The 26660-nt window shown below is 52.6% G+C and overlaps 6 protein-coding genes across 6 annotated transcripts; 2 read left to right on the top strand and 4 right to left on the bottom strand.

The window, feature by feature from the left end:
* Positions 1-721: 721 nt before the first annotated feature.
* Positions 722-2380, top strand: NCS57_01204000 (uncharacterized protein; the record flags this gene model as incomplete). The annotated part of the gene is made up of 1 exon (XM_053061723.1): positions 722-2380. The coding sequence occupies one exon, from the start codon at positions 722-724 to the stop codon at positions 2378-2380; it is 1659 nt and encodes a 552-aa protein (XP_052908251.1).
* A 2986-nt stretch (positions 2381-5366) lies between these two features.
* Positions 5367-7302, bottom strand: NCS57_01203900 (FAD-binding PCMH-type domain-containing protein; the record flags this gene model as incomplete). The annotated part of the gene is made up of 6 exons (XM_053061722.1): positions 5367-5861; positions 5915-5968; positions 6019-6323; positions 6375-6483; positions 6702-6778; positions 6828-7302. 6 exons carry the CDS (start codon positions 7300-7302, stop codon positions 5367-5369), a joined length of 1515 nt encoding a protein of 504 aa, XP_052908250.1.
* Positions 7303-8582: 1280 nt separating this feature from the next.
* Positions 8583-11262, bottom strand: NCS57_01203800 (RING-type domain-containing protein; the record flags this gene model as incomplete). Its single annotated transcript, XM_053061721.1, has 4 exons — positions 8583-8770; positions 8825-9150; positions 9199-9789; positions 9842-11262. The coding sequence occupies 4 exons, from the start codon at positions 11260-11262 to the stop codon at positions 8583-8585; spliced, it is 2526 nt and encodes an 841-aa protein (XP_052908249.1).
* A 781-nt stretch (positions 11263-12043) lies between these two features.
* Positions 12044-13577, bottom strand: NCS57_01203700 (MFS domain-containing protein; the record flags this gene model as incomplete). The annotated part of the gene is made up of 2 exons (XM_053061720.1): positions 12044-12265; positions 12321-13577. The coding sequence occupies 2 exons, from the start codon at positions 13575-13577 to the stop codon at positions 12044-12046; spliced, it is 1479 nt and encodes a 492-aa protein (XP_052908248.1).
* A 742-nt stretch (positions 13578-14319) lies between these two features.
* NCS57_01203600 (Zn(2)-C6 fungal-type domain-containing protein) lies at positions 14320-16603 on the bottom strand (the record flags this gene model as incomplete). Its single annotated transcript, XM_053061719.1, has 5 exons — positions 14320-15194; positions 15245-15584; positions 15632-16313; positions 16371-16499; positions 16560-16603. 5 exons carry the CDS (start codon positions 16601-16603, stop codon positions 14320-14322), a joined length of 2070 nt encoding a protein of 689 aa, XP_052908247.1.
* A 474-nt stretch (positions 16604-17077) lies between these two features.
* NCS57_01203500 (uncharacterized protein) lies at positions 17078-21126 on the top strand (the record flags this gene model as incomplete). The annotated part of the gene is made up of 3 exons (XM_053061718.1): positions 17078-18055; positions 18108-20237; positions 20290-21126. The coding sequence occupies 3 exons, from the start codon at positions 17078-17080 to the stop codon at positions 21124-21126; spliced, it is 3945 nt and encodes a 1314-aa protein (XP_052908246.1).
* Between the last annotated feature and the right edge of the window lie 5534 nt (positions 21127-26660).

Raw genomic sequence — 26660 nt, 5'->3', positions numbered from 1 at the left:
TTAAATGACTGACGTTAAAGACGCGCGTTTAATTGTCTAAAACTGGAGGTACAAGGCTGATTGATTATGTTTTGCATCGAGTCGTCGTCAACTTGGTGGTTACCGGCTCGAACGGGATTCCGTTCCCGGAGTGTGGGCTTGCAGGAGTGGTTGGTGGAGGTGGTGATCCCTGCCTCTAAGCCTCAATGGCCGGAATTTCGGGGTCCGGTCCGACCTAATTGACGTTGAACCCTCAGGTTGTTTGGTTCGTCGGCTATCGGGGTTTATGGCGACAGAAATCCCGTCTGTGATGATTCTGATCCGGTGGCAGTGTTTGTTAAATGGTGGTGTCTTGATGCCTCACACATTACAGTCATGCCTGGTGAATGCATGGCACCAGCGGTGTGTTAATTTCTAGTTCACGGTTAATTCCTATCGGCAATCCTCAGTAATTAATTATCGTAGCATCATTGATCTCGGCCTGAATCGTGCGTCTTCAACATTGGCGACATTTCACCTGGGACACACCGTCCCCAATCCAAGTCCGCTCAAGCCAAGCCACCCGTGCCACCATAGCACTGGGGGAATGCTGGCCCTTGCCTCCGGGCAAAAGATGATCCACCACATCTGTCTGGAGCTGAGTGACCCGACTCAACTGTTGGTCCTTTTGCAACTCATCAAACATCGAACTTCTTTTGTATACCAAGCCTCGCTTAATGCCGCTATACGTGCCCTGACAAGAATGGCAGACTTTAAAGCCTTCCTTGAGGATCTAGCCATCCAAAATACAAACTTGGTATGCGAAATAAACCAACTAGCGATTGAACTTCGAATAAATATCAAGCGACAAGATGAAGTCTATGCGAAGATCAAGGCGCTTCTCTTGAAAATCTACGACTCTATCGCCATGCTAAGCAAGCAGATTCGCCATCCCGACGTACGAAATCCAGACATCCTCCCCGTTTGGAGGTCCTTTCTCGCGCCCATTAGCGCCCTCTCTCAACTTCCTTCGGGGCATTTCCTCTCTGCGCGCGTCGTCCTGTACTTATCCAGCGGGCTCTTGAATCAACGGGCTTTAGACCTGAAATTCTCCAAAATCGGATCTGCAATAGAGGGACGGCCAGTGTTTCGACTGTGCAGGGCGATTGACGACACCTTACTTGCATCTCTGCGCTATATCTGGACCACGAGTGGCGAGAGCGAAAGATTCGACTGGGTCTTTACACAATATACACTACAGCCTGAGGATGATCTCCAAGACGGAGCGAGTCGCTTACGAAAGCTTGCACAAGCGCTCTCACCGGAGGAACTGGCTGCCATGAACGGAATCGAGGGACGCCGGTTCATATGGGCAATGTCAGCAAACGAGCGAGAAGGAGATCTTGAAGATTGGAAGCCGTTCATAGGGAGTCTCCCAGGTGACGCCGCAGAACGTGCGAGGTACTCGGTCCCAGACAATGACCAGGTGAAGCCTGGGGAATGTTTCTGGAAACAGATCGGCTCCGATGGCCCGATCCGACAACGGTTCCGCTACTATTCCACAGTGTCCGACCACCTCCGCCCAGCTAGTTTCAGACTATGCTTTTTTCACGAGTATATCGAGTTTCTCGATCGTTCGCGTCGGTTTGTCCTGGACACGCGAAAAACGACGGAGCCGTGCTTGACCGAGGCGGAATATGCTCTGGTGCACAAGGCCCTCGTTAAGGTCAACATGCCCCCAGAGATACGGCGGAATATTATCAACCATCTCGAGCTTCCGAAAAGGCATCCTTACCTCCGGTACTTTGATATTGCCAAGGCGTACGCCCCCTTTCCGGAGAATGAACGGCCTTGCGAAAGGTGTCTGGAACCGATAGCGACCGACAGAGACAAGTTAACTTGTCCGGAATCAACCTTTTTCGTTTGGAATTTTGCTCTCCGGGCGTTTCTTGCCTTTCACCGACCTTCCCCACATGGTAACATGGCGCTTTGCAAGTATGGTATCGATTGCCAGGGTCATCATGACGATGATGACTGGGAGGTTAAGAACGAGGAGGACTTTGTCAACCTGATTGAAACCATCGTCAAGGAACGGTGTGGGCCTGACATCAGCCTGGATGAAGTCGGTTTGGGTCCAAGCAAGGAAATCACAGCCATGAGCCAAGGGCAAGCTGAAACAATAGAGCTGAGACTCATACAGCCCAGGGGTCCCCTTGAGGATGCGGCGGCCGAGTTGATGAGCGCCGGTGGCTTCCGCGGGTTAGTTAACTCGATGCTTTACGGTAGGGTTCTCGTTGCATTGTCGGCGAATCGGTACAAATACCCTGCGCAGTGGGGGCTAGCTAGAGATCGGGGGGAGTATCTGAAGGCCATGCGTCTTGTTTGGAGACTACGGAGTGAGGATAACACAGTCTCACGTTGAGCGGCTTGGTTGATCAAGATGGGCTTCAGAATAGCCCATCCGACCTACTTTAGATATGAACTCGCATTTCTTAGGGAGCCTGGTTTGGAGTAATTACACAAAGGATTCTGATCGCGCTACTTTTGAAAGAATCGGAGTGTTCATGGAACCTATACGGAAACAGATGCTTGTGACAAGAGACGGGTTTTCCAGGAGCCGAACATCGCTCTGCCTTGCAGTCAGTTCGGTGCTTGGCTCCAATGAAATTGCGAAGGCGCGGATAAACCTGGCAAGCCTCAAGGCAGCCTCCAGGCATTCTGTTGCCCACCATGTGTTTCTCCTCCAAACTGACACGTAGTTCACCCGCACCATCAATACGAGTTTGCGCACATCATTCGCCAGCACTGCCGCAATGCAGAGCCTTGGGCACACAGTTGGGCAGAAAAACCCTCCGAGGCTTTTTCCTACATGGCCACAGGTCCAATTCCAAATTTTGTTTGTAATGGTAACTCAAATTCTTTATATTTATTTCCAAAGACCTATTTAGCGTCAAACCCCAACTCTGTTGTCGGCTACGCGACGCAAGCATCACGACTACATCCTATCGCACCTTCAAGGGTGATATCAATTCCTGACACGAGCCAAACTGTTACACAATCGACCCTCTAGTTTCTCCTGACTTTAATTTCGTGTAATTTTTAACTTTTCACTCTAAATATTTCTACGTTCCAGTCACGGCAACTTCTCCAGAGGTATCGCCTCCGAGGATGGCTTCCAACAAGGCTGGTCTAAACGAGATCACCGGAGACGACACCGGGGAACTAACTACCTCGGCCCCTCTGAACTCGTTATCCGTGCCTGTTTCCGACATGGTTGGACATTCGCTCACTAGGACCTGTTCGGATTGGAAGTGGTCAAGCCCAGCACTGAAATTCCTAATTCACCATAGTTACAAGCCGAGCAAGGGTGATTGCTGCTTGGTAAAACTAAAGAGTTGTATGGAACGGTGCCAGGGGTGTCAGATTATGATACAGACCTACCACCACCTGAAAAACGTCGAGTTACGCAGTGAGGGGTTTCTACGAGTTATATGGCGCCCCATAGAAACCGGAGTTTTCTTGAGCGTCCAGCATATTTTCCCTCCCAACACTACCGCAATGCTGTCCGCAGTTGAAGGTGAGTGATATTTACTCCCGTTGTAACTTAGGTAGACGCTTATGACATTGGGCCCCATAGGTATCCCGAATCCGTGGAGTCTTCAAGGCCCGCTGCTATCAGCAGAGTCGACAGGGTCTTCTGCCTGTGTGCGTCTTGTTCGCCGATGGTTAGACGACTGTATCAACAATCACCCGTCATGTGAATCACCAGACGATTCAGTCCTACCCACCCGAGTTCTAGATTTGGGTCTAGATGCATCTAGCAGGGTATCACTGTGGGAACCAAGGGGTAGGACAGGCCGATATGCGTGCCTCAGCTACTGCTGGGGAAAGTCCAAGTTTACGGTGACGACACGGGAAAACTTTAGAAAACACCTGGAAAGGGGAATCGAACTCAAGAACCTCCCGCAAACGTTTCAGGATGCAGTCGAGTTCGCCCGGGGACTGAAAGTGCGATATCTGTGGATTGACGCCCTCTGCATCATCCAGAATGAGGACGATCACGAAGACTGGAAGCGCGAGTGCGGGAATATGGCCGGCATTTACCGCAACTCCTGCGTAACTATAGCTGCAGCTTGGGCAGCCTCAGCCAACAACGGCTGTTTCACCACGCCACCCGGCGTTGCCATTGGACCCGTCATGATGCGCAAGGTGTCCCATTTTCCGTTTATGGCGGACCAAGAAAGGTCGACCGACTTCCCTATACTCACAAGGGCATGGACTTTTCAGGAGCGGTTGTTGGCGCCCAGGGTAATCTACTTTGGCCGACAGGAGATAATGTGGGATTGCGTCACAAAGCGCAGATGCGAGTGTGGAGGAGAAAGGAAGGGGCCGAAAGAGAACGCGGAGATCAATATCCATAACCAGCGCGACATCGTATGTGTTGGTAGACTATGGCGTCAGGTTGTCAAGCAATACTCGCCATTGCAACTAACATGTCCCGATGACAAGCTACCGGCTCTATCTGGATTGGCGCAAGCAATGATGTTTAAAAGTCAAGAGGGCTACTTGGCGGGACTGTGGAAAGAGACCTTGTTGTTTGACATGTGTTGGACTGTGGTCTCTCCAAAAACAAAGGAACCGCATCAAGCGAGATGGCGGGCGCCGAGTTGGTCATGGGCCTCGATCGATGGGCCTATAAAATACCACTCAGAGCTACTTGAACCAGCGTACAGATACCCTTGGAAGGAGCACGCGCTAGTTCTTGAAGCCAAGTGCACTCCAGCGGGCCCTTCGCTGACGGGTCAAGTCAAGGACGGGTTTATTACACTGGATGCTGTTTTACTTCCTGTAAGACTCAAAGCTGGGGAACTCTACGCTGATTGTATAGACCTGGAAGCCTTTTGGCTGGACTGGTTCCCTGACTGGGCATATGAGACTGAAGAGATGGCGGTCATTTATCTTGTTCCATTATCGACAACATACCATATACTCAGCGCGCTTGTCGTCAAGCCCTGCGGTCAGGGTAAAGAGATGACGCGCGTAGGACTAGCGAGGTGCGATCAGCCAGGGTTAAGGAAAAGTGATCCAATTTATTTTACCTTCCTTGATTGTGAAAGGCAGATAGTTAAGATTGTTTAATTAGCATCCAGACCCTGATCATGCGTTCAAACCCCCCAGAGATTCAATCAAGGCTTTAACTCTCGTTCGGTGGCAAGTCGGTAGCTCAGCTTAGACCAGCAGGAACTCAACTCCAGAAACGAAAATAGATTTTATATGCTCAGTTTGTTCGTCAACTTTCCTAGTATCATTAAAAAGTCTGCAGCCATTGCTCGAGCCAGCAGACCTAAGCCTTCCTCTGTCCATCAGTACGAGGCAAAGATCCTACTATTATAACACATGGAAAGAATTTAGTACTTAAATCCACCAACCCTCGTCCTCAGAACACCCTCAGGATCCGCCTTGAGCTGAAGAGCCTTGAGCTTGACATAGTCCTTGTAGCTCCCTGTGACATTTTGATCCGCCATAGCATCATTCATAAAGAGGGGAAGATACTGATCCGCAGATTGCCCGTCAGATTCAAGCCACTCTGGTATCCTCGTCTCGATCCAATCCGTCAAATCCCGAGTGAACTGGGGCACAATGTCATCCTGGGCCTTGTCAGTCCAGCTGCATTGTAGCTCAAGGATGATGCGGTCGGGGTCGTTCTTTGTGAGGCCCATGGCGTTGCCGCCTCGTTGCTCGGAATGCTTTCCGATGATGGATGTGAGGGGTTGGAAGTCGACGGAGCATTGAGAGGCTAGGTTGAGGGGGTTGGTGAAGTACTTCTTGGAGATGGACTTCATCTTGTCTGAGATTTCGGCGTAGATGCCGGGATGGGAGGCGACATAGGGAATTGTGATTGTCTATACATGTCATGTCAGATGGGGCCCAGTCGCAGCGAGGTGAGGTGACATACTCTGAATGATTGTCTCGAGTTCAGGAGGGAAACTCCAAATCCGTTGGCTTTGAGCTAATATCATGTTAGTTAAATGCGCCTTGCCAGTCTTGCGGGTAACTCACCAGCTTGGGATAAGGCTGTGTCTTGGTCGTGGAAACCAAGCTCTTGATCTTCAATAACTTGGCAAACGGCCCGGTAGTCGGGGGCTTCTGGCCATGGTAGAAGTAAAAGACAAAGAAAGACCTCGCAGCACCAAGAGTGTACAGGTTGCTAACAATAATGGCAGCCTTGTTGTCCAGGTTGTTGTAAGGCGTGAACTCGTGCAGAGCCTCGAAGATCTCGTCCGACTTGGACTCGTCGTAGATGCGGATACCGCCCCAGACTTCGTTGACGGGATAAGCCTTGATGGTGAATTGCGTGACGACACCTGCAGCTTGTTAGTTATGTGTTTATTGATAGATCATAGGGAGGAACCAACCAAACTGGCTACCGCTGCCTCGCATGGCAACAGCAAGCTCGGGCTGTTTAGCAGCATCGACGTGGACGATGGTGCCATTTGCGGTGACGACTTCCCAGCCAACGATATTCTTGAACGGATGTTAGCACTATGCCAAAGGCGTTGTCGATTTATGTCTCCATCAGCCACAATGACCAAGACAGATATATGACGGTATCAAAGCCCAAACACCGTAAGCTCATCGTATTAAGCTTTCATGGCTGCCGCCATAGAAATTCAAGGATAGAAAGATGAGCTTTGGAGTGAAAGATGCCACGTCTCCAGTTTCTAAGGGCAACATCGACTTACATCGGCAGCGAGACCATACTGAGAGCTCAGGAAGGAAATGCCTCCCTGAAGAAGGAGACCGCCAACTCCAACGACACCTGAATTTGGTCAATACACATGTCATCCCGAAGATAATTTCCGACTTACCTAGGCGACCGCCAACAACGGCGACACCCTCTTTGTTGAGCTCAGAGATAACGTCGTTCCATTCTCCGCCCGGCTTCACGTACGCGACACCATTGTCCCTATCATACGTCGCTCCCTTAAGTTCCGCAAGAGAAATGAGCACTCCATTGCTGACCGTCGCATGCCCAGCATTGGGATCGTGTCCACCACTCTTGACAGCAAACTTGACGTCGGGGTACTTGTTCAGGATCTTGACGGCTGTAGAGACGTGCTCGGCCGACTGTGGGACGACAACGCAGGCAGACTTGATGCCACGGAGGAGGGTGGACCAGTAGTCGGATTGTTGGGAGTTGTAGTTGATGCTGATAGGGAAGAAGACGCGCTTTGGCAGGGCCTTGGATATTTCCTCACAAGCGTCCTCAGTGGGGGTGGTGCTTGGAGCCGCCCAAGCCACCGCTGAAAGCAGCGAGAGAACTGACAGCTGGTGGAACAACATTTTGATGGAGTTGTTGCGTGGAGCTCACCGAGGCATCAGAGAGCAGTACCGTGGAGGAATAAACGCCTTCAGGCCATATTTAACAGCGCGACGTCGGCTTATGCAAAGGATCTGTCGGATCATGTATATCCGCGTTGTCATGTTATGCCCACAGATTACAAGGGTTTCACGCGGGACGTGTTCTATCACTTTGACTGAATGCCGCGTTTGCTAAGGGGAGACTTGCGGCTCAGAGCTGAGCCCTACACGGTACCTGGTCTAAGGGGTACTCTACTGCATACTCAAAGTACCTGCACAGATCCTCTCTGTAATCATCTAGCATTGTCCACCCCCTGAGCTCTAATTAGATTTGGAGGCGCTCAGTCTCTGCCGGTGGGTACGCTAAGATGAGCGAGTCTATCGTTTCACGGCAGTTAGTGATCTCACGACCACATTTGTATTAAAGTTTCCACCCTGACTCGTGTCCCTCTTAAGCGAGAAGAGGCTGACATAAAAAAGAAAGAACTGGCCAGTTATTGATTCCGTTGAAGCCGGCTGGAATATTCTCTCACGTCAAAGTGGCTTACCCGAGGTCAAAACGTGGCCCACTCAGCGGATTTAGCTCCACCGCTTTGACAATCCTTTTGCTTCTTCTAGAGTTTATGAAATAGACAAGTTCATGCCTTCTGCTTTTTATAGGAAATGTTTGAGACAAAGAATAGTTCCTTATCTTCCTGCCGTGTCGTTTGTTTCACGAAACACGGTGATCTCTCCCGGATATCTGGAATCGCCATGGTTTTTGTCGATCGCGTGACCGGGTGTCAAATCAGCCGGCGTGGCATTGCAACGTTAAGCGACAGGGTAGGATGCAATACCTGGCGATCATAATTTGCTCATTCCCTTTCAGCCGCTGGGTTCGGGGTCTTCTTGGAAGAGAAATCCCGACATGTTCTCTCGCTTAGAGCCTCAACTGAGACATGAATGGTCGACCAACGTGTGTGGTGTAGTGTCTATGCTTTGGAACTCGTGTTCGCGACGCCCGTGAAGGAACCCTGTTTTCTCTATGGAGCTATAGGGTATGCGATCTCATCGCTGGAAGAGCCGACCCAGGCGTATTGGTGAATGACCACAACTCCTAGACGCTCGCTGCATGAAAAGACAGCTTAGATACTATTTACTACTGGCTGTAAAGGATCATTCTATCGATTTACGCTGCCACATCTGGTTCATATCCATTCTTGTTTAGTTAAAGAAACACCCGCGTTTTTCTCTAATCTTCACCGACTATTTTGCTCGGCTGCTCATCGTCTTCGTCGGGGCGCCAACGCTTCCTCCACCGTTCTCCCAAAAAGTTGACTTGGCGTTAATCCATTGGTGCGAAAGATGCAGCCCTGGCCATGCGCCTCCGGATTGTGTTCTCCCGGACGGGGCGTGATCTGGGCCCAGTCTGCCAGGCAGATCCAGCAGAACTCATGGTGACAGTTGGAACCTATGAGGCGTCATTAGCTTTTACTTTGATCTGAAGAGGACTTTGTAAACGTACACGTCATGTGGAAACAGGCCTCGCCCTTTTGAATGTTCTGGTTACAGTTTGGACACGGTTTTGTGTTGTTTGCAATCCAGTCTTGCGTCTGCTGGTACTGTGGATCGCCGTGATCTCTTGCACTCTCAAACTCCTCACAGCTGAGACCTTCGTGCCAAGGAATCATGTGCTTGTAGCACATTTCAAAAGCACACTCTTGGCAGTGAATATGAGGATCCGTCTCATCACCGTCGTCGTAGAGCTGACCGTTGGGACATCCCTGGCGAAGACACCATCGGAAGTTTTCGAGTTTGCTTATTGCGTTGAGGTGAAGGTAGCGGTCGTACCTAAAATATCGTGAGTAGCTTGTCTGAGCGAATTAAGAGATGACTTACAGCTCAAAGGTTTCCGGTTCTGCATATAGTCGAACTTCATCGTAGTCAAGCCGTCGACCACAGCCGTCAGACGGACAAGCAAGTTGATCGCATCTGCTCCGTCCATACTGCTCAAGCTGCGTCTTGAGATGCTGTTCCAGACATCCGGTGCAAAAGTCGATCTCATGATTACACCCTATCCTAAGCTTCACTGGGAACAAGAGAATCTTCCACATCCACTCGCCGTGGAAGCCGGCGCATAGATCTAGCCACTCTTCCACGGAAGCAAAGTCGACGTCGAAGAATTCATCGGTGCAGACTGCACATTCCTTTGGTGTTCGTTGTCGTCGGATGAACCGGATAAACAGTGGCACTAGGATGCTGCCTCCTTCGTGATCGACGCGGATCATCTTGATGTTTCCAGGATTGAAAGGAGGAATACGGCCAGCTTCATCAGGCTCGGTGTTGTTGAAGACTGGGTCGAATAGTGAGTACATTCGACCTACTACGGCGAGTTGGCTGTGCATTCTAGCTGCAATCTTTAGGGCTTCGTCGCTTGGTTGGGGATTCAACTTGGCGAGGGCCGCTCGGAAGATGAGAATACGATCGTACCTGTCAGAAGTTAGCGAAAAACACACACTAATCTTCATCGAGAGATGCTTACATGGCCATCTTGTTATCAGAGTCCTTGTCACCTAGCTGCCGCAATAGGTTCGCAAGGGCTCCTCGGTGAGTAAGACGCAGTCCATGATCGCAGTTTGGCGCCGGGCAAGTCAGCCAACCTCCTCTCCCCAAGTTACCCCACCAATCGTTAGTAAGGGACTCCGTGATAGAGTTCAAGTAACACTCGGTGCAGATGAACTTGGAGCAGCAAGCAGTCGGCTGCGATGCGCTCGCAAATTCGTTCACACGGACTCGCGGGTTGTTAGACTTGTTTGCAAACTTGGGCAGTTGACACAAGTCACAGGGAAGAATCTTGAGATCTGCGGTGGAAATGTTTTCGGCTAGACGGCGAGCTTGTTGGGTGTCGAGCTTGATGTCGAGAAGGTTGTTGGTCAGCATGGCCAGCGAACATGACTGCAAGAATGGGGCTGCGTTCGGTGCATTTCCGGGAGCTGCCGCGTTCTGGAAGCCTTGGGAAAACATGTTGTTGACCAGGATCATCCGAGGCGTCGGGCTACTCCAAGGAACTCGAGCGGCTTCTTCCATCTGGGACTCATGCCTCTGCCGCTCCTGCTCAACTTCAGCCATTTGCTGATCAAGCACAGCCTTGATATCCTCCATCTCTTGAACCTGCATAGCCAACTTCTCAGCCATGCCCCTGTTCTCAGCATCAACTGCACTCTTTCGTTGATGCATTTCAAAAAGTGCCCTTCTTCCCTCGTCGCACTCTGCTTTCTCGTGTGCCAGCTCAGTCTCCAGAGCCCTGACCTTTTTCGTGAGCATGATCTTTTCTTGCTGTATCGTGGCGGGGGCATCGTCGGTGGGTTGTAGTAGGGCGCGGTTCTCAGCTTCGAGTTCGTCGACTCTCTCTTGGAGTTGACCTTGGGCTTCGGACATTCTGATGTAAGACACTTGATACTCCTTCAACTGCTCGGCGTAATCCTTTATCAGCGACTTCTCCTCAGCCAGGAGACCTTCCTTTTCTTGTAGTTGTTGTGCATGTTGGTGTTGCAACCGTCCCTGCTCTTGCGTCAAGCGAGCAACCTTGTCATTCAGTTGTCGACATCTTCCTCTGTCTCGGTCGAGAAGTTGTCGCATGTCCTGAAGATCTTGATTCTTCGCCAGAAGTTGATGCTCTAGACGCCCTGCCCTGGCAACCTGTTGGTTTCGTTCCTGGTCGAGAGTCTTGATCCGATCACGAAGAGACTCGACGACAGCATCTTGGAGATGAGTCTCGAACTGAGCCTCTTCATGGATCGACGGGGCAAAGGATGCGACATCTTCAAAGGTATTCGAGACACGATGAGGCTCGTGATGGTCGATCTCGGGAAACTCGGGGACCGGGGCGAGGTTGATGGATGACCTCGAGGCCTTTTTGCCCCGAAAGACCTCGGAGAAGCTCCGTCTCAACTTGGTAGACATGATTGAACTGCTGAAGAACAAAAAAGAAACTGGGAGGGGTAGCCTGTCATATTTTTGCACTTGAGAAGGAGAATCAGGCTGAGACGCGCAGTTTCATTTTTCCACAGCGGCAAGGCGACCGCATCCAAGGCCGACCAAGTTCAGCTGTGGCTGCATAAGGCTCTGAAAGAACTGGATTTACTGGCCGGTGTCATACGTCCATATGGCCGCATCATGTCATCGGATAGAGGCTAGTGGTTCATGTGGCCTGTCACCGACTGCCAAGTCTCAATCCGCCTTTCTGCCTGGGGTACATAGTTCGCCAGCCGACATGATCTAGACCCTGTTTCAAGTGGTGGATGTTCCGGATTGCCTATTGGGGCTGGTGTTTTCGATGGCGCGAGGCACATACACGTAGACAGGGGGTTATCAGGCATTCGGATGGCTGTTTTTGCCTTGGCGTGAACGCCACCACCAGCTGAATGCTTGGGGGACAAGGCGCATTTGGTAGCTGTCACAGTTGTGGGACGAGACAAGTAAAATGTGAAAGGCGAAGTAACGATGGAAGAGTTACAGGACAGAGGCTTATACATATCTGCTTCTCATTGAATTTTTGTTTCAAAGCGGCCGTGCCATGTCTGGCAATACATTTCAGGTTGTTCAGTAATGGTGGTAGACGGTAGACCTATCGATTGACTCCGCCACTGCGATTTACGAAAGTAATTTAACCATTATCCAACTCTTCTGCATATTCAAAAGCAGTATATACGAATTAAACTCATACATCTTCTAGTCCTTTGACTTAGTATGTGTAGTGGAACCGGGGGTTGTGCTCTCCCAACTCCTCGGCCTCCTCCTCAGTCAGACCCTGGATCCTGTGATCCTCCTTACCAGCCATCTTTCGCTTGTTCTGGTGGCGGAAAAAGGCCCAGAATGATAGATAGATGACCGAAGACATGGCAATCAAGGCCATGGAGACTGCGTGTCCCTTGACGAAACGAGGGCCTTCATGGGTTTTGTACAACTGCAACAATGTTAGACAACGCTCCTCAAATTCACTAGAGCGGAGAAAAACTTACAAATGGGGCTGGGATACCGGCAGAGTTTCCAATAGTCAGCTGTAGGCCAGTTGCGACCGTACGCTTTCCATATCGAGGGTTGTTGCTGGGAAGCCAAGCAAGGGGAAGTCCAACGACCACGTACAAGCCCATGGCCGCGAGGAAGCAACCAAAATACTTGACGCCTCCAGGAGCAGTGCTAACCAGAATAGCATAACCAGTCGTGCAAACAAGGCCAAAAATCACAGTAAAGACTGCACGGCGTTGACTGCGGTCAGACAACCAGGCCACAACGATGTAGCTGATAGCACCCAGTGCATAACAAGGGATCGTAAGAGCCTGGACCTGCGCAATGCTCCAATCACCAAAACCTCGGATGATAGTAGGCAGGAAAGTCGAGTAGCCGTAGAGAATGACATCTCCGCCAAACTGTCCAATGCAGAACAGCCAGATCTTCCAGTCCTTGAGGCCTGCGTACACATCCTCCTTGTGCATCTGGTCCGACGACTTGGTGTGTCCGATCTGTTGTCGCATGCGCAGATCGATGAGCTCGCGTTCGTTGATGGTCAGGTAGTGAGCTGAATCAGGCGTGTCGGCCAACCAGAACCAGATTGAGATGCCCAGGATTACAGTGGGAATGCCTTCAAGGATGATGATCCATCGCCAACCGCGTAGCCCAGCAACGCCATCCATGTGGCCGATGCCATAAGCGAGGAGTCCACCCATGGAACCGGCAATGGCAGCTGACACGAAGAGGTATCCGATTCGGAGGGCGTACTCGCGCTTTGTGTAGAACATTGTGAGGTAAATGGTCAGACCCGGGAATAGACCACCTTCGAGGGCACCGAGGATCACGCGACAGGCCACCAGGCTCTTGTAGTCCTGCACGATGCCCGTCAAAGTTGCGACAATTCCCCAAGCAGTCGTAATGAACGCGATCCAGCGCGACGGAGTGAATTTTTTAATGACCAAGTTGGAAGGCAGCTCTGACAGAATGTACGTGACGAATAGCACCGAAACTGCGATCTGGTACTGGTCGCCGGTGAGACCGAGGTCTTCTTCCATGCCGTAGAGTCGAGCGTTACCAATGTTGACGCGATCTAAGAAACTGAGAAGGTAGAGGAGCATAACGGGAGGAACAATCCATCTGTCGAGTTTGCGGAGGAGAGCCTTTTCGGCTGCTGGGTCAATGTAGATGTCATCTTGAGCAGTGCGTTGCTCCTCGATTTCCTTGTCAGGAAGCGTGTCGGAAAGTGCTGCATCGATCTTTGAAGCCATGATTGCAGAAGATGAAGAAGAAAGGTGATGGAGCAGAGGGAGAGAAATGTCAAACAGAGAGTCGGGTCATGGACCATTTATGGGCCTCGTTACTCCACAATACCCCGGATCTTAAAAGATAGTGAGGGGAATCTTCGCCTGGAGATATCACCAGATTGTTCATGGATGGAGACTAGGATAAGACCGGGATGGTCTCCCGTAGTTCTCGACGACCTGCCTTGTCGGGGTGGAGAGGGTCCGGTCCGTGAGGGGTTTGCCGGTGACATGAATCAGTCGCAACCGGTATTTTGTGTCTTGCCGATCTTTGTCGAGGCAAGGCTTTGACGTCACTGGCTGGTGTGTCGCAAGGTTTTCTCCGCCCGAGTTAAGATTGCGTCGAATCCTTCTCGAAACGAGGATAAACGGGTCAGGTGTTGGGTTTCACGCGAGTCATTTAAACAGACCCCGGTAGATACGGATATATCTCATAACAACTCCCGATAACAAACTTATGATTTTCTGCCTTGACCTATCTCGGACCCTTGTTCTGGTTCCCATTGTTTAGATAGGCGATATCTACAAGCGAGTATACCCGTGGCAACTTTGAACTTGCCGACCGATAATCCTGTTACGTTATCGACTAATCTATTTGTAGCAGGTATTCCGTAACTGGTTTATAGCCGGCCGATCAAGGAGCATTGCTTCATTCGCTTGTCAATCATTGTAATCACTGTATCATCGTCATTTAACCCGAAAGCCCTCTTTATGCTCCGAACTGGAACTGCTCCTCAATCTCAGAGGCAAACTCTTTCCAAGTGCCATTCTCTGAGAACAGAGCATCCAACCACTGTACCTGGTTCCCGTCTAGAAAACTACCAAGGAGAGGATTGCCGAGAACGTCGACATTAGCATAGTTAATGATACCCAAGTCTCCTCCCGCGCTCGGCATGTTCATGGTCGCTTGAAAGGGATGTCCTGCATCCAACGTAGCATCTGGCGTTGCACCCACTTGACCAGCAAGTGGAGGCTTGTCGATGCAGACGGGGTCTAATCGACCAGTGGCTCTCAAGTTCGAGACTCCCGCCTGAATCTGTGATAACCTCTCGCAGAAATCGACGGCAGGGATATTTCCATCAGTCTTTAGCGACCGAAGCACGCTCAACAGGGTCTCGAGATGATCCGAGTTGACAGCCGTTGGCTTCATAACGGCCGACATGATCAGAATCATGGCCGCTGAAAAGATATGATGTGCATCCCAATATCCAAAAGTCGCCATCGAACCATCAAGGAACAGACCCTCAACGATACGGCTTGATGCTTGGGCCGCATTTACACAGCTCTCTGCTAAAGCTAAGGTGATGGACGACACGCTTTGACGTGGCGGCACATCCTCTCGCACCTTGGAGCCCAACTGGAACTGCATCTTGAAGAGGTGTAGGAGCACGGGACGAGTTGTTTGGATGATGCATTGGTTGTAGGCGAGGTGAAGACTTGCAACAGGCCGAGGTGTGCCTCGTTCTTTGATTCGCATTTCAGGTGGCAGTTCGTCATTCCATGCTCGAAGTTGCTTGAGAATGCCGTGCACTTGATGGATATAGAGCCCGTTCGTAGCTTTAGGTATGCCGTAGATGTGTGTCACTGGATGAGCAAAGTCAGAATGAGTCAAGAAGTAGGATCTGATGACTCACAGATGTTTCCGATAATTCGGGCGAGCTTGATGTTGATAATCAGGTTCTGAGGGTCCAAAAATTCTGCCATCTCTTCTCTTGTCAGACCGTCCATACTCGGCATCTCGACATCAATATCCTCGTCTCTGACCGTGATGGGTTGACCAAGCTTCGAGGCCGAAAATCGGTCAAAGAAGTACAGCACCCACCACGTCCGCCGGCGGCTTTCTCGTTCAACTGGTGTCAGAGTTGTATGTCTTGAAGCGGACCGGTGCATGCCTAGGCTCTGAGCAAGCCTCATAGCGATGCCACTATAACAGTATGCAGTTCTGATTCGACCGAGAATATTAGACGCCCATGCCTGGTTGAATGTTAGCAGGGTAACACTAATCGGACCCTTCCCTTTACCAATAACGTCAGAACCTCGACCTGCATCAGAGAGGGTTCCTCATAGGCGTCTTGGTTCTCTTGGAGCAAGTTCACTGCCCGCACATAATAGTCTGTGCCGGGCACTCTGTTGTTGTCACCGACACCTCTTCTATGTGTGTAGATCTCCCCCAGAGCCATCAGAGCGTAGAACTTGCATAGCCATAGTGTTGATGGCATCAACTCTCGTCGATAGACAGCATCAATCTCTCGCATGAACGTGACTTCCAGGAAGAGAGGATGGTAATTGCCAATGAATCGCCGCGCAACGTTCAAGAGGAGCTTGACGTGCATCCGCTCAGGGAACTCGGGGCCTTCTTCTGGAGGCATTCGACCATGTGTATTCAGACGATAGTAGTTGGAGAGGCCGGCTGTGGACGGTGTGTAGGTGTCGTCAAGGCACGACATGAGTCGGTTACTAAAGGCGGCACATGATGCTTCTCCGATGAAGCCTGGCTCTGATGAACGCTCATGAACGGGCTTCTCTGGTTGACGATCGAATAGGGGGTTGAAAAGATTGCTCTCCTCTTTTGACAGTGATGGGGGTTCGTCCTCAGTCTCGTTATCGTCGAAGGGGGTGTTGAAGCTCTGCTCGCTCTCTGGTGTTGGGTTCTGAGTAACTGCACGTAATCGTTTGCTGTCTGCCTCGAGCTTCTTCAGGTAGCTACAGGAGGGTATTCAGATGAGTACATGGGGTCCAGGGCCTTGTTAGAGGACACACCTTTCAGAGATGGTGATCTTTCGTTCCCTGGCAGGGAATTGGCACTCGTTAACCCTGCCGGTACTCACGCACGACTGACACGGCTGGGTCCCTGAGCATTTGATCTTTTGAACGTGACATCTATGGCAGCTGCAGTTATTCTCAGTTAGAATATCTTGTACGTAACGTGCATGTAGGCGAGGTGCTCACGCTGCCAGTAGTCTTCTGGGTCGTCTGGTGGTCTGAACGCTCATCCTGGAATGCGAGACGAGCTGGGTGGATTCCCTTCGTATGCCTGGTCAACCCACAAGTTATTGGAACAGACTCGGTCTTCCGGAGTGCGGGTCCGATGGATGTCTTGACTCCGGGGTAATCGGCCTGGCTTCAAGTCGAGTTGCCGGTTGGTGAGCCTAGAGAGCCGAGGACGGAGGTGGAGACGTCGGCAAGTGTCACGTTACCGAGTGGGACGATCGGTATTTTCAAGTTTGCCGATTACTAAGCCTCGAACCGACCAATGCCGTTTGCGGGAGACGAAGCCGAGGATTGCATCACGGAGATTCCCCCACAACATTGAAGCTTCATCATTGCCCCGAGGGTTGATATAATACACCATGGAGGCGGTCAGGATCCAGATAATTCTACAACTTCTTCTCCATCCTAATCATCCTCTCCCGCCTTGAACACCTCCTACCCTTCCTCCTCCACGACTCCTTCACAACTACTTCACAATGGCAACTCAAGGCATTCGCATCGCCATCGACCGCGGTGGCACCTTTACAGATGCCTGGGCAGAGGTTCCTGGGCGAAGCGAACACATCGTCTTCAAGATCCTCTCAGTATGCCCAGATGAGTACGACGACGCTCCGACAGAATGCATCAGACAAATCCTCGAGATTGCCTTGGAGAAGTCCATTCCCAAGGGATCTCTATTAGATCTCGAGCCCATCGAGTCCATTCGCATGGGAACAACAGTCGCCACAAATGCTCTCTTGGAACGAAAGGGAGACAGAGTCGCTTTCCTCGCAACAAAGGGCTTCCGAGATATCCTTCTTATTGGCAACCAGACCAGACCAGACCTATTCGACCTTGCTGTCCGGAGATTAGAGCAACTCTACGAGACAGTGGTCGAAATTGATGAGCGTGTAACGATTGAGGGTGCCAGCGAAGCACCGGAAACTGCTCCAATCGATGTTGCGTCAGACCCAGCCCTTGTCATGGGCCAGACCGGAGAAGTGGTGAGGATCATGAAGAAGCCAGATCTCGCCGCTGTGCGGGCCGATCTTGAGAAGCTCAAGGCCCAAGGTTTCAAGAACGTTGCCATCGGTCTCATGCACTCTTATACCTACCCAGAACACGAACTCCAGGTCAAGAACCTGGCAGAAGAGATGGGCTTCAAGGTCTCTGCTTCTTCTGTTCTGCAGTCTATGGCCAAGTATGTGCCTCGAAGTCAGTCTGCCGTTGCCGACGCCTATCTTACACCTATGACTATGGCCTATCTTGATGGCTTCCGCAAGAACTTCAAGGGCCAGCTGGAGGATGAGAGTGCGAATAAGCTTCTCATCTGCCAGTCTGATGGTGGCCTGACGAGTTGGTCCAAGTTTACTGGTCTGAGGGGCGTCCTGAGTGGTCCTGCTGGAGGCGTTGTCGGTCTATCGAGGACATGCTACGATGACGCCGATGGCACGCCGGTGCTAGGCTTTGATATGGTACGTGAAGCCCTCAGTTTACAGCTGTTCTTCGTTCTAACTACTTCTTTAGGGCGGTACAAGCACAGATGTTGCTCGATACTCTGGCGCCCTCGAGCACATCTTCGAGAGCACCATTGCCGAAGTCACGATCCAAACTCCCCAACTCGACATCAACACTGTTGCTGCGGGTGGCGGTTCTATCCTGGCTTGGGAGAACGGTCTCCTCAAGGTTGGCCCCAGCAGTGCTGGTGCCAACCCAGGACCTGCGTGCTACGGAAGAGGGGGTCCCTTGACCGTGACAGACGCCAACTTTCTCCTCGGCCGAATCATTCCCGACTTCTTCCCCCGAAGACTGGATCTCGACATTGTCAAGTCCAAGTTTGCCGCTCTCACAGACATTGTCAACCGTGAGAAGGATGGTGGTGAGCCCTTCACTCCAGAGACCCTGGCTCTTGGCTTCCTCGCCATTGCGAATGCCACCATGACTCGACCTATCCGAACCCTTAGTGAAGGCCGCGGCTATGGAGCGGCCAGCCACAACCTTGGTTGCTTTGGCGGTGCTGGTGGACAACACGCCGTCTTTATCGCCCGTGATCTTGGCATCAAGCGAGCCATCATTCCTTGCTACTCAAGTATCTTGTCAGCGTACGGAATGGCTCTGGCTGATGTCGTGGTCGAGAACCAAGAGCCTGCAGCCATCACCTTCTCTGAGGAGGTTGTGCCCGAGGTCAAGGCCAGACTTGAGTCACTTTCCTCTCAGGGAGCCAAGGGCTTGGAGTCCCAAGGGTTTGACGCCAAGTCTACCGAGCACGAATACTTCCTCAACATGAGATACAAGGGAAGCGATACATCTCTCATGATCCCCGTTTCCTCCCGTGTGGAAGATGCCGGCGACGCCTTCACTGCGAGACATACGCAAGAGTTTGGCTTCTCCCAGTCCCGAGACATCTTGATCGATGATGTTCGTGTTCGAAGTGTGGGCAAATCTCGTGTGCTCAACATTTCGAGCCCATTCGCAGAGCTTAAGAAGTACAACTCTGATGGCTTGACTCCTGTGCCCACACCCATCTTTTCACGGAAGATCTTCTTCGAGAAGCATGGCTGGACTCAAACAAGTGTTTATGAGCTCAAGTCGATCAGCCCCGGAGTTCATATCACTGGTCCTGCTATGATCATCGATAAGACACAGACCATCGTTGTCGATCACCTGAGCAAGGCTGTTGTCCTTCCTGAACACGTTGTCCTCGAGGTCGACAAGGCTGAGCAGCAAAGCGTCACCACTCAGACTGTCGACCCTGTACAGCTCAGTGTGTTTGGCCACCGTTTCATGACGGTCGCGGAGCAAATGGGACACACGATGGAAAAGACTTCCATTTCGGTCAATATCAAGGAACGACTGGATTACTCCTGTGCCATCTTCTCCGCGGACGGAGGCCTCGTTGCCAATGCTCCTCACGTTCCCAGTCATCTTGGATCCATGAGCACGGCCATTGCCTACCAAGCACAGCGATACAAGGCCGGTGAGCTGAAGCCAGGTGATGTCATCATCAGCAACCATCCCACAGCTGGCGGTACACATCTGCCGGATATCACTACCATCACTCCCGTCTTTGATGATGAGGAGAACCCTAAGGAGATCATCTTTTTTGTCGCCAACCGTGGTCACCATGCTGATATCGGCGGTATTGTTCCCGGCTCTATGCCACCAAACTCGACAGAACTGTGGCAGGAGGGCGCTGCCATCGAGTCGTTCAAGATGATTGACCAGGGCGTGTTTGACGAGGCCGGTCTCATCAAGCGTCTGTACGATGAGCCTGCTTCCTATCCCGGCTGCAGTGGAACACGTACTCTGAACGAAAACATTGCCGATCTCAAGGCGGCTGTTGCTTCCAACCAAAAGGGTATCGAGCTGATTCGGGCTCTGATCAAGGAGTTTACTTGGCCCGTTGTGCAGCTTTACATGCATGCCATCCAGGACAATGCTGCTCAGTCGGTCCGTGATCTGCTTAAGCAGTTTGCCGTCAAGCATGAGGGTGGTGTTCTTGAGGCGACCGAGTACAACGATGACGGTATTCCGTTCAAGCTCAAGGTTACCATCGACAAGGACACTGGTGAGGCTGTTTTCGACTTCACTGGTACAGGCCCCGAGCACTCTGGTAACCTCAATGCTCCCCCAACTTGCTCATACTCTGTCATCATGGTAAGTTCCGCTTTCATCTTTCTGCGTTGCTGGTCGCTAACCTTCCCATCAGTACTGCCTCCGATCCATGATCTCTACGGATATCCCTCTCAACCAAGGCTGTCTCAAGCCGATCAAGGTTGTCTGCCCCGAAAATACCATTCTGTCTCCCTCGCCAACTGCCGGTACTGTCGGCTGCACCACAGAGACATCTCAGAAGGTGGCCGATCTTGTCCTCCGCGCCTTCAACGCCGCAGCCGCCTCCCAAGGCACCATGAACAACCTCAGCTTCGGCTGCGGCGGCACCGACCCCGTCACCGGGGAGGTCACCAAGGGCTTCGGCTACTACGAGACCATCTGTGGTGGTGCTGGAGCTGGTCAGGGCTGGCATGGTGCCAGTGCTGTTCACACACATATGACGAACACACGCATCACAGATCCAGAGATTTTAGAGAAGCGATATCCCGTGATTCTTCACGAGTTCTCGATCCGTAAAGGAAGTGGTGGTGATGGTCAATGGCGTGGTGGCGATGGATGCATTCGGGAGATGGAGTTCCGTATGCCCCTCCAGGTTTCCGTTCTCACAGACCGAAGAGTCACCGCACCATACGGGCTTGAGGGCGGAGAGAATGGCCAGCGAGGTCAGAACATTTGGGTCCGCAAAGATCCCGTTACTGGTGCGACGAGGCAGGTGTCGCTCGGACCGCGAAAGACGTCGCATTTCGGGGTTGGGGATCGCGTCATTATCATGACCCCTGGAGGAGGTGGTTTCGGCCCTGTGCCGTCAAAGAATGGGGTCAAGGCACCTCAATCGTTGGGTACTGGTTTTGAGATCAAGGAGCGAGACGCGAGGTCATTATTGACGAATGGATCTTTGGGAGTGAGACATAGCATTGCCACTGGAAATTAGTTATTAATTAAATTGCCCTTTTGCATGGAATTAAAAACAGTTAAATCAATTGCCCCTGAAATCTCTGGAAAAGAGCCCATGACTACTTTGTTCTTGCACCGCGTGGGACTTGTGAAAAGTGGGAGAGTTGACCACAAAGCTGCTGGCATGAAATGAGTGTAATCGCATTGATTCGCCCTTATGTATGGCTCATAAAGACTTAGACCAGAGTTATGCAAGTCATAACTAGTACTTATAGACTAGTAATCTATTAGAGCATAAGCTTTATGTATAATTTACTCAACCTGTCATAAAAAGTTTATGCTCTTAGAGGAGTGTCCTAAAGCATTAAGACGCCCCTACCCTAAACTGTTGCGAGGAACGCGTAATGTCGCTTTGACGAATACAACCTTCCTTCGACATCACACTTTCTTGGCATACAAGTGTTAAGAAAGTGGCCCTACCTACACTGAAATCCTTAACAAGTGCACATCAAACGCTCCAATCTGCGCTTTGCGCAGCTGCAAGCTGCGGCGATGGCTTCGTCGAGGACGATCCCGCCTGCCGCCCCGGACCCCTTCGATCTGGGGATCCACACTCCCGCCAATCTCAATCGAGGAGCCCGTGCAGCCCTCTTGCAGAACAGCCCGGCGGCCGTCAACGCCCCCGCCGGTGTTTCACCCAGACCCGGGCGAACGGCTCAGACACCGTCTTCACCACTCATCGCCGCCACCACTGCTGCAGCTACGGAAGGAGCCGCACGCGAACACACCACACCGATCTTTGAACAACGACCAGTCTCCATCATTGAATCGGCCAACGAACTCGCGCGAGAACGCGCTGAGGAACATAGCGCCAAGCTGATGGTCTTCCAGGCCTTCTGCGCCAAATTTGAAGAGGCCGCCCAGCAATTCACCACCGGTCCGCACCGACGTTTCGCACGCCAGTTCGCCGACAGCTTCCTCGACATTTGGAAACAAGGACTTTCTAGCGATGCACCTACTTCTAAGCCTACCTACAGCAGCATTGTCGCTGCCCCCCCTCGCCTGCTATCCGCAACCATCTAACTCACCGGCAACAACAACGCAACCAACAAACAGATCCACCACATCGCCAGGGACAACCGGCAACCACCGCCGCCCCACCCCGACAGGACCTCCGTGTCTTCATCCGTCTAGAACCCGAAGCTCCGGCCCGGGCTCAGAGTAGCTACGCGATCCGGACCCTTATTCGGGAGAAACTTGGGGCCGTTTCAGACAAAGTCCGACAAGTATTCCAAGTCAGGTCTGGATGGGCCGTCCAGACTGCCGACCCTGAGACCCGCGACTTCCTCGTGGAAAGGCAGGCCGAGTGGGCGGCTGAACTAGGGGCTACGACAGTGGAAACGAACAAGGAATGGTTTACCTATGTGGTCTCAGACTTTCCCACAAAACTGACTGACTTTCGTGGTAACGAGGTGGACAGCGACAGTATTGTCAGCGACGAGATAGAGATCCAGACCGGACTCAAGCCTATCAGTATACGCCCTGTGCGACAAGTGTTAGATAACCCCTTGACCAAGACCTTACTGGTCTCCTTCTTGAAGCCTACAAAGAGATACTGGTCTCTCTTTGGCAGCCGCGCGGCCAGACTTCTCGATAAGACTGGCCGCCTCAGACAATGTGAAACATGCTGGGGCTACCATTTCTCCCGCAGCTGCCATAGGCAGCCAGTCTGCCAACGCTGCGGTAAGACTGGACACAGCGCAGACGACTGTGCTGCACCAGAGCAGTGCATCAACTGCTTAGGCCCCCATCTAGCCAGCTCCCGAGAGTGCCCTGCTCGGCCGAAGAAAGTGCACGGCGTCTTCCGCCGGCTCACCAGAGAGCAAAGAGAACACGTCCGGGCAGTGGGCGCACAGACATACCGACAATATCACACGGAATCACGACGAGAAACTCAGCAAGACAATGCGACTACTCTACAAAGAAACGACAGCACATCATCTGAACAGCCGAGCGTTCGCTCCCCAAGCCCAGCGGCATCAGGCGCACCGTCGTGCATCATGGTAGCCACGACCCCAAAGGCCGGCTACGCAGGGGAGGAGGAGCCCGAGCAACCCAGACCAGGCTCACCAAGGAAACGGCGAATTGTACTCATCACCCGCACTCATGACCAGGAATAAGTACTCACGGACTCGAAAGAACGACAGGAAGCCGCTCAGGATCTTCCAGGCCAACGTCGGCAAGATTCCTCCGGCCCACGACTGCGCCCTGGCGCTGGCCGACTCTGAACGATACGACATCGTCCTTCTGCAAGAGCCATGGACGACCCATACGAACAGCCGCTCCTTAACCAAAACCCACACGGCATACGACACATTCACGCCTGTCGAGATGTGGGATAGTAACGAAACTCGACCGAGAGTCATGACATATGTCCGAAAAAGACCCAAGGCTCCTGGCTGATCAGATCAGGCCCTTCCAGACTCGAGATGTTCTCTGGCTGGTGATCAACGGCATGACGATAGTCAACTTCTATCGTCAGAACGATGAGCATGACGCCCTGGAGACACTGCTGCGGTGGCCTATCCCAGGGCGCTGCCTCGTTGCTGGCGACTTCAATGCCAGACATTGCAGCTGGCAGACAGGCCCTACTACCAACCGCGGCCGGGAGATCGCGGCCTGGTCATCCGAAAACGACCTGAATTTACTCAACTCTCCGGACATTCCAACAAACCCATACGGCAATACAATTGATCTCGCCTTTACGAATATGCCACTGGTTGAGGCTACCGTCGAGGACCACCTCGCTACGAGCTCCGACCACTTCACGCTTAGCTTGACGCTGCCCGACGTCAAGCCAGCCCCGACTCAGCCGGGCAAGGTACGGGTGACAGCAGACGACGAGCTCAAACGATTCATAGAGATCGTAGAGCTCGGGGCCGCAGGAATCCCCCTCGCGGATTCGACTCCGGCGGACCTAGATGAGCTAGCCTCCACACTTGTGAATCTCCTAATGTCGGCAGCGAAGGCAGCCGGGCGGCCTTCGCGGAAGAGCACGCGTTCTGCTCCGTGGTGGACCGAGGAGTGTGCCGGCGCCGCCGCAGCTTTCCGTGCCATCAGAAGACTCTACCCTCGCGGCTTCGATCAGGATGTCCAGATCGCCAAGAGGGACCTCCATCGCGTGGTCCGCCGGGCTAAAAGACAGTATTGGCGAAACCTCATCGACAGTCTCTCCGACAGCAGTGCTGTTTTCAAAGCTGTCCGCTGGCTAAAATCTCCAGGGCCTTTCCAGCCCCCACCGCTACAGGTCGACGATGTCGTATACGAGTCTCAGATAGACAAGGCCAACGCACTTCGGCAAGCCACGCTGGAACGTCGGACTGCGGAAGACGACATCGCAAACCCTTGGACATCAGTCTCTCCCCCTAGGTCGATCCCATTCCCGCTGGAGATTTCGCCGGACGAGGTACAGTACGCGACTCTCCACACAGGCAATACATCCCCAGGATCAGACAATATCACGGTGGATCTCCTCAAAGCTGTATGGCACGTCATCGGGACGCACGTCTGCCGCTTATTTGAAGGATGCCTGACGACAGGCCACCACCCGAAACCGTTCAAGGAGGCGGAAGTGGTCATGATCGCTAAACCCGGACGCCGCGACCTCACGTCGCCAAGGGCCTGGCGACCCGTCTCTCTACTCTCCTGCCTCGGCAAGGGGCTGGAGCGTCTGATCGCACGCCGCCTATCGTGGGCAGCTGTCCACTACAGCGTCCTTCACCCACAGCAAGCCGGGGCTCTCCCCAAGAGGTCAGCAACAGACCTGGTGGCCGCCCTGATCCATGATATTGAAGAAGCGTTTGCACGCAAAAAGGTGGCCACCCTGGTCACAATGGACATCCAAGGTGCGTTCGACACCGTCATGCGCAACAGACTGGTCTTGCGCCTTCGTGAACAAGGCTGGCCCGACCATTTGGCTAGATGGGCCGAGTCCTTCATGAGGGATCGATCAGCCCGTGTCAGATATTAAGACACCCCTTACGCCCTTCACCCCCTCTTCAGTGCGGCCTTCCTCAGGGCTCACCGGCATCGCCGATCCTCTTTCTGCTCTACACCGAACCAATCTACCGACTGGGCAACCCCCCAAGGCCGCTTTGGCTACGCAGATGACACGGCCATCCTATCCATAGGTGACACAGTAGACGAGAGTTCTGCCATGGCATCCAGCGCTATCACGGAGATGGTAGGCTGGGGCGCGGAAAAACGGCGTGTCCTTCGACCCGAAGAAGACTGAAGTCATGCACTTCTCCCGCGGCAAACTCAGGACCACCCCGGCAGTAAGTCACGGCGACGTCGAGAAACACCCCGAGCCAGCTCTACGCTGGCTCGGCATCTGGCTCGACAGCAGGTTGTCGTTCCGGATCCATGTCGAAAAGTGGGCGGCGAAGGCACAAGCCGTCGCCTACCACCTGCGAGGACTAACCAACACAATACATGGCCCTCTCCCGAGCGCCGTGCGAAGCGCCGTCAGAGCATGCGTCGAGCCAGTGCTGCTGCATGGCTCCGAGGCGTGGTACCCGGGCAGGACTAGGCCGCGGTGGAGCCAGCCTGCCAAGGACATGCCATCAAGTAATCAGCATCTCATACAGAGAATGACGAAAGCAATGAACCAGGCCATGAGAGCCATACTTCCCGTCTGGAGGACAACACCAATCGCTGCTCTCCACCGGGAAAGCGGGATACCGCCGGTTGATCAGCTGCTCGAATCAAGGCGACTCAGATTCTCGGCGCGACTCAAGTCGCTTGATGAGGCTCACCCTCTGGCGAGACGGACGCGCCCACCCAGCCTGCCTATTCGTCATGACCTCATCAAACTAAAATATCAAGTACAGGCAGAAAACGGCTTCAAGACACGTCTTATACGCGCAGACAGACTCCTTGCACTCTGTGCGCGGCCGAAGCTCATTCAGCGTTGCTTCCATCAAGAACAGGTGGCGCCGCTGCAGACAGCGTCTAAAGAGGAGTCGGCCAACGCCTTCAACCGCTGGGTCGAGTCACTCGACTCGTTCGCCTTGGTTGTATACTCGGATGGCTCTCTGTCCTCGGAAGGGGCTGCGAGCTACGGCTTTACCATCCACCAGAATAACACCCCCCATCCTCGACGGATCCGGCCGGCTTGGACCGGCCGAGGTCTTCGATGCCGAAGCGGCGGGAGCATTAGAGGGTTTAAAGGCCGCCTTGAATCTACAAGAATCATCAGCCCGAGACATATTCATCTGCCTAGATAACCTCGCTGCGGCTACATGCCTGCGGGACACACCATCAGACTCCTCCCAGGAGGTCTTCCTCGAATTCCAGGCCCTAGCAGCATCGCATGGTGCTACGAAAGTACGCTGGGTCCCAGGCCATACTAACATTCCCGGCAACGAACAAGCCGATAAACTGGCAAAAGCAGCATCCTCGCTGCCCGAGCCCGAGGGCGCGCGACCCACGCTGGCCTACTTGCGAAGACTTGCGAGGCAGAGACCAAGAGAAGCGTTTGAAGCCTGGTGGCCTTCCGCCTCCCCTGAG

This window comes from Fusarium keratoplasticum, chromosome 10, assembly GCF_025433545.1.
Source record: "Fusarium keratoplasticum isolate Fu6.1 chromosome 10, whole genome shotgun sequence".
Classification (NCBI taxonomy): Eukaryota; Fungi; Ascomycota; class Sordariomycetes; order Hypocreales; family Nectriaceae; genus Fusarium; species Fusarium keratoplasticum.
Note: the sequence above shows the minus strand (reverse complement) of the source record. Positions and strands in the feature narration are given on the sequence as shown.